This window comes from Drosophila mojavensis, unplaced genomic scaffold (assembly GCF_018153725.1).
Source record: "Drosophila mojavensis isolate 15081-1352.22 unplaced genomic scaffold, ASM1815372v1 contig_136, whole genome shotgun sequence".
NCBI lineage: Eukaryota > Metazoa > Arthropoda > Insecta > Diptera > Drosophilidae > Drosophila > Drosophila mojavensis.
In genome coordinates this window covers 15,762,215-15,769,797 of record NW_025318667.1, presented here as the reverse complement: position 1 = coordinate 15,769,797, position 7,583 = coordinate 15,762,215, and the positions used below count along the sequence as shown (strand labels likewise).

Here is a 7,583-nt window from a genome sequence, read left to right as displayed (position 1 = left end):
CTTGCGGGTGTATGTGTGCGTGCGCTGCTCTGTGTCCGCGCGTGTGCATGTGTGTGAGTGCGAGTGTGTCCAGCTTTGCTTACAAAATGCTTAGATGAAAGCCAAAAGCCGCCGTCGACGCCGCCGCCGCAGCGCAAAGGAAAACGAAAACTTTTAGCAAAAAAACAAAAACAAAACGAGAAATTGTTAACGAAATTGAAAGTAAACGCGGCACACGAAGATCGCAATATATATATATATATATATATATATACATCTGCAATATATACACATATATATAGTGCACATACCTACATATACCTGTTACCAATAACTGACTGCAAACTGGGCGCCAGTGTGCTCCCCATATGTCCGCACAAAATATGTCACAATTCCGAGATAATTCATGGGTGAGTTGAGCTCTAAATCACTGTTGATTGCCGCATGCTAAAACACGATCAATCCAAGCACACCGACTAACTTGGCTACTCTAAATACACTAATGCTAACAACAATTAATCCACGTCCCAAAAGCCACAACAACAAGAACAACAACAACAACGATGACGACAACTTTTGACACCAACATTTGGCTTGCACAATTCGCTGTGCGATGGACGACATCGTTAGCTGTCAACCCCTCTCCAGTCCCCCTTTTCATAAAATCGCCCCCTACCCCCTACCCACCGTGGCTTGTGTCACAGCTGCGCAACTTAATTAGCACAAATCGTTAATTAACCTGTCTTGGCCCGATTGGCCAATTGGCCAATTGGCCCCACGCATCTGCAGCTGACCCGCTTAGCGGTTCGACGCGCTCAGCCAGGCCCCAATCGAACCCGAACTATAGATACAGATGCTCTGCACTCTCTATCTGTCTCGCGATCTACAATGATTTATGTTTGCTTCTTGTTTAGGGCCTATTTTTGTTTGGCTTTTTTGCCATACGAAATTTTGCCGTTAAGTGCTGCACAGTGGTGCAAAAGTGAAAGAACTTTTATGTTTAAGAATTATTTAACTGTAGCAGCTGTGTTCCATTGTTATATTCCATGATACTGAAAGAGATTCATACTAGCCTTTGTATAATGATTGTATACCCTATGTATACCCTTTGTGTATTATGTGTATTATGCTTCTCTTGTGGCATTTTGTATTCATATTTTGTATTCATATTTTAATACAAATAGTTTCATTCATTTTTACTAATTTTTTATATTGAGTACAAAATGTTGAATTAAATTTGGTATTAAATCTAGTATATATTTGAATTACTATTTTCAATTTGTGTATCAAATGTAGATTTTTATTGTATGTATTAAGCCAAATTTAGGAATCAAAGCAAATATATTTTATTATAATTGTTTATTATTATAATTATATTATTTTTTTTACAACCTTTTTAATTCTAGTCTAGTCTTTTGAATGAAAAATGTATGAATAGATGAAAATTGCTGCATCAACTGATATCTGTATATACTCTATATCAGTGGCTATAGTCTTGCTAGATAATTATATTGAGAATATATAATATATATATATATAGAATATATAATATATATATATATATATATATATATATATATATATATATATATATATATATATATATTTTTTTTTTTTTTTATTTTTTATTTTTATTTTTTTTTTTTTTTTTTTTATTGCATATTCAATATATTATTGACATAAAACTCACCACTTTATCAGATACATGAAAGTATAAGTTTATAAAGCTCATAACTCTATAAAAAATAGCAAAATAAACAAAATTATATTTATATATTTCGCATTATACAATAATATTTACCTCTATCGGAAAAAAAATATTCAACAAAAATATATTTACATACATATTTATATAATCCCTATGAAAACATTTTCAAAGTCATTAGGGTATTTTCACTTCGTTCATGCTCTGTCATACTTCAAATCGCATAAAAAATGATTTATTAATTCAAACAAAATATAAAACAGAAATTTTGAATGCATTCACTCATTCAACTTTGTTTAAGTCAGATACAACGAATTTAGTTTATCAACATAATTTAAGTGCTAATCGCACATTAAATAAAAACAAATAACAAATGCTTAAATAAATTCAGTTGCAAAGGTCATTAAATTAAATCAATTATATAATACATGAAGTTAAGAGTTTAAGATGGAACATATTCACCAGCAAAAGTGGGAAATAAGTGAAATATGTTTTGTCTGTGTTTTTTTAATGAGATACTATGTATAAATATATAATGGAAAACAAGTACAGTATAAATACCCAAAATCTGAATCTATTAAGCATAATACTGGAGATTGTCGAACAAACAGAAATTGTGAAATTAATGTAAAAAGTTCAAGCCAATAAAGATCTAAGAAAGTAAATAAAAAAATTCAAGCCTGATTAGATAAACGATTTATCTATATAAATGTTTATACATATATATGTTAGAAAATGCTTTCATAAAATATTTTCTGCTGCAATTTCACTAGAGTTCAGGTCAGCAAAAATCGTAAAAAAAAATAAAATAAAATAAAAAACAAGAGAATGTTGCATGTCTCTGTGGCATCTGTGGCATCTATCGCATTTAATGTCTTTATAAGAAATCGGCGCGATACGATCTAGTTTATGTATGCCTCACGCGTATGCTGCATGCCCCCTACCCCCTTTCTCTCTCTACATCTCTCTCCATCTCTATCTCTCTCTCTCTCTCTCTCTCTCTCTCTCTTTCGTCATTATCGTAACGTTCTTTGATCACGTACTTTTTGCTGTTTGTTGTCAAAGTGAAAACGAGCATATTGGATTCGTTCCATGTGCGTGCTTCGTTTTTATGCCATGAACACATTGTAAATGCTTATATGGGGTATATTGGTACGGTACAAAATAAGTGCCACGGGAGGCGTGGCAGACATACATAAAGCATATACATATATTCCTATGGAGAATGACAAGCTGATTCGATTTGTCCTTTCGGTATATCTACGAATCTCAATATATATATTCCCACTGTTGTTCGATAACTTCTAAATAGTTCATTGTTATACTTGTATCCCTACTATCCACAGTAATATAATAAAAGTAGTATAAGCAAAGTTTTGCTGCGTGGCTTTATGAGATGAATACACGGATCTGGGATAGTTGGCAGTTCCTGACTATTAGACATAGTCTAGATTCCTACAATGTATTTCAAATAGTAGTGTCTTATCCTTTCGCATAAATACACAGCTCAATGAAGTTATTAGGCCCTGAAATGTTCATTAAGAAAATCCAACTGGATTAAAAGTTATTCAAGAGCTAATTTATCGTGGTAAAGCCCATGAGATCAGTCCAAGTGCAATCGTTGCCTATGCGAGTGTGCACGTAAGAATTTTCGTCATATGTATACAAGAATCATCGGGTATCTCCCAGTCAGACACGCTCATTCTATAAGACACACACTCGTTTCTTGATGGCCCTATTGAAATAAGACTTTGCTGACTGGACATGAGACAATGAGTTTGCTTTGTTCGCTAAATGATATTAGATGATGCATAGTATAAATCAGGAAATGAGTCCAGTCTATGATAATTGATATAGCTCAAATCGAAGCTGTTAACGAGCATTAGGCAGTCGTCAACACTTGCTCACGAGCATGATTTGGATTTGTAATGTTTTGTTTTTTTTTTTGTTTGCTTTTTTGTCCACTGTGGGGCTACTCCACTTTCTTTGCGCGCTAACAATGGGAGCAGCACGTAGAACCAACTGCACTAAGACGAAGAGCGAGAGAGAGAGAGGGAGAGGAAGAGGGAGCACCGATTGTTATCTATGACTGGGCCTCTAATCAAGTTATGACCATTGGCAATGCTTTGGGCCTTAACTGATTCCGATAAACAACAAGTGACGGATGTGACTGTGACTCTGTCTGTGTGCATGCATCACCCCCGCGTCAATCTATCAATGCGCATTGATTGCGCAAATGTCGTGACTGAGTGTCTGGCGCATCTTTGGCGCAGGTGCCACTGAGTGCAGCTGAGCCAGGCAGCAGCGATTGCTTCCTCGACTGCTGCAACTTCAAGTTCAATTACGCCAAATTGTCATCAGCCATTGGCCGAGCGGGTAACGGCCCGGGGCTCGGGGGCTGGTGCTGGGGCCGGGGCCGGGCCATGGCCAACACAGGCCGAGCTCTAGCCAAAGCCGGGCAGCTGCTTCAACTTTCACTATGCACATGGAACTGGGTACGTGATCTTCGCACATGGTTTTCCTGCCACTCGGACTAGTTGTTGCTGTTGCCTCTGCCTCTCTCCCGACCGCCCCTACCAGCTGCCTCTACCTCTCGACTGGGATGACGTTGATGATGACGATGGCTTTGACTCGATGACTCGATGATGCCGCCTCCTGCACATTTTGTCATAATTTTCATGTGGGAAAATTTGTTGTGTGTATCTATAAAACGTTTTTCCTCTTCTCTTCTCTTTTTTTTTTTTTAATTTTTATTTTCTATTTTTTTTTTTTTTTTTTTTTTTTTTTTTTGTAGCGCATTCAACTGGTTTGCTGGTTGGGCTTCCATTTTTTGTTTGTTGTCTGTTTTTGACTTGTTTTGTTGGTTTGTTTTTTGGCATGTTGCAAAATCGTTTCCACATAATGCGCCCGGCTGCTGGGTAACTAACACCAGCAGCAACAACAACAGCGCACCACGACAATGAACTTTTAATTACCCAGGCTCGTTTCGTAAAGAAAATATTTAAATTACCTATAAAAAACAGTAAGGTAAAGTAAAAAGTAAAGTCAAGTCGGGAAAAAAAAGTGAGTGCGGAAAAACTTGGGCCACCGGATATGCAGATGCCGCTCCCATTGCCATTGCCATTGCCATTGCCATTACCATCATCAGCATTAGCATCAGCATTATCACATGCTTGTGCAAAGGAAGAGGAGTAGCTGCCCGGGTGAAACTCTTTGGCCAATCGCCAATTGGCAGCTGGCAATTGCCGCTTGGTCAGTTGATTTTCATGTGTCGCACAGCCCCAAATTGCCATAATTGGCCCCCTCCAAAATGGGAAATGGTAAATAGGAAATGGGCTGTGGATAGTCGATTGTGAATAGTGGGCATTCGGTATTCAGTATTGGGTATTCGGTATTCGGTATTCGGTATTGGGCATTGGCTATTGCGGTTTCGATTTCTACGAAAATCCAAACAATTGTGAATGCCACTGAAATGCCTTCACCATTAGCTTACCAATCACAGTGGGAATGGCTGGGATGGCAAATGGGGCTTAAATGGAAATTTTGGTTTGCCCAAAGAAGCGGAACTGCTAAATGCTTCTGTGCAAAAGGGAGACTCAATATGCAGTAGATTTAGCAGCAGTCGATTCAATTTAGATGTGCCCTTATGTCATTTCATGCATCCGTTCCTCATTCGACTTTCCGTCCGTCTGTCTGTTGGATCGTCCAGTCATGCCACTGTTTGTCGTCGGTCTATCCATCTGTCCTTTCATCTTCCGATTTGTCTGTCCTCAGAATTTGTTATATTTTTGACCAGATGCAACAAGCTAGTTGATTTATACTTATCCGTCCGTCCGTTCGTTCAGCTGTCTTCCCTTTCGCCAGTCCGTCCATCCGTTCGTTCTGATGTCTTCTCACTTGCCAGTCCGTCCGTCTGTTTGTCGTCCACAGAATATATTTTGCTTAGAGGCAATAGTTGAGTTAATTTAGCCTCTGTCTTTCTATCTGTTCGTCCGTCCGTCTATTCGCATGTCCATTCATCTTTCCGTACGTCTATTCGCCTGTCCATCTATCTATTGATTCACCTTCTTCTGTGCACTGCAAATATTCAGGATCGATCGCAACAACCGAGGCTTTAACTTGACTGATCCACCTGTCTAGCCGGTTCCAGTGATATATAGTAATATATATAAATACAAAAAGAAAACATTAGCAATTTAATGTATTTTTTTTGGCTTTAACTTTTTCCGCTAGCACATCTCTACAACTACAACAATTATAGGGAATATTTATTGATGTTCGTGTCTTTGTTTTTCTTTTCTCTTCTTTGTATCATCGCCAGTAGTTGATCATATAAAGAGTTATGTGGAGCGTACTTGTTGGCATTTTATTTATTTATTTTTGTTTTTTTTTTTTTCGATTGTCTGCGAGCTGCGCAAATTGGCCAAATGGAAGCTGGAGGCAGAGCAAAGAAATTTAGCGACAATTATCCAGTGAAAGTGCCGAAATGCTGCGTTGTTGTGTTAATAATTTTTTCTTCTTCTTCTTCTTCGTCTTCTTCTTCTGTTTGCCAGCTTAAATAGCAAACTACAAAAAGGGTAAAGAGGATGACTAGAGGGGCCATAGAGGAGGCAGCTGGGGGTATGCAACAGCGAAAATATAAACAATTCAGAAAGCTCTAGACGAAACTGTTCGACTACGAAATCCCCTGAACTCTTTGATGAAATGATATTTCAATAATTCTTCGTTTCTTATCTGAGTATACAAGAAGCAACACGCACACATAGTACGTGCTCTGCTGACTTCGCAGTTCACAGCGACTGCGCAGGGTATTATAACTTATTATATTATATTATAGCTTACGCATATGTCGAATAAGTTGTGTATTAGATGGAACTTCGTGATCAAACTTACAAAATGGGGATAATGAATGAGATTCATACTTGATTCATATACCTCCCTAACCCTAAAATAAGTTTTCTTCAAATTTCAATTGAAGCGGATAAATCTAGGACCGATTTATAAATTATTTGAAAAATCAAAATTTTTTAAAATTCAGCTGAATCGGAATTCCTAATTTAGGGGCACTCAACTTTAAAGATATAAGGGAATCGAAATCCCCAACAATGGAATAGTTACCGATTTTTTGAAACAAACTCAAGTCTCTAGCTCTTATAGGTTCTGGGATCTATTTAAACCGTCCTCCTGCCTGTTACCTATGGCTTAGCAATATCATTATACCCCGATTTTTCATTGTCAGGGTATACAGAAATGATAAACTTTGCGCGCTCATCAACGGCAGCAACAACAATAGTGTTAAGCATATACACACATATGTACATATACACCTTTATACATATAAACTTTTTTTATTATTTACTTGTGATTATAATGATATATATGTTTTTAAGTTGTTTTGCTTTTTTTTATGACATGTTAAAAATAAAATGGTGAACAAAAAAAAAAAAAAAACTTGTGCAAAACTTTGACAAATAGCCGCAACTACAGTTAGGCCGGCTAAAAGCAGCGCTACGCCGAGTGAGACAGTTAAATTGGGCTCGGACCGTGGAAAGCCAAGTGTGTGGAAATGTGGCCCAAATATGATTCCAGTCATGGGCGGCACACAAAACGTGCAGCGGCGACCTTGAAACGGGGGCAGAGCAGGCACAAAAACCAACAGTAGCAGCAGAAGTTGCCGAAGAAGAAGAAGCAGCAGAAGCAGCAGATGGAGAAAGAAACGCAGCAAAAAGTCAGTTAAAGCCAAGTCACGTTCAATGCTACGGTCAGCTCAATGGCCCATATACGAGCAGCAGCCACAGCTGAGCCCCCTGAGAGAGCGAGCGAGCGCCGGCCAGACCGTGGAAACTTGAATGTTAATTGATTTTCATAGAGACAAACACCAAACTCGAAAAAAATAACT

The 7,583-nt window shown here is 37.8% G+C and overlaps 1 protein-coding gene across 2 annotated transcripts in view; it reads left to right on the top strand.

Annotated features, from left to right (window-relative positions):
- Positions 1-288: 288 nt before the first annotated feature.
- Positions 289-7,583, top strand: part of LOC6583963 (nostrin) — a 32,945-nt gene continuing 25,650 nt past the window's right edge. The window contains exon 1 of one of the 2 annotated variants that reach the window (XM_015161356.3): positions 289-389. In XM_015161356.3, coding sequence (XP_015016842.1) covers positions 348-389 — 42 coding nt within the window. In that variant the 5' untranslated portion in view covers positions 289-347. The remainder of the gene's footprint in view (positions 390-7,583) is intronic. The other variant, XM_044008290.1, reaches the window with a different exon arrangement.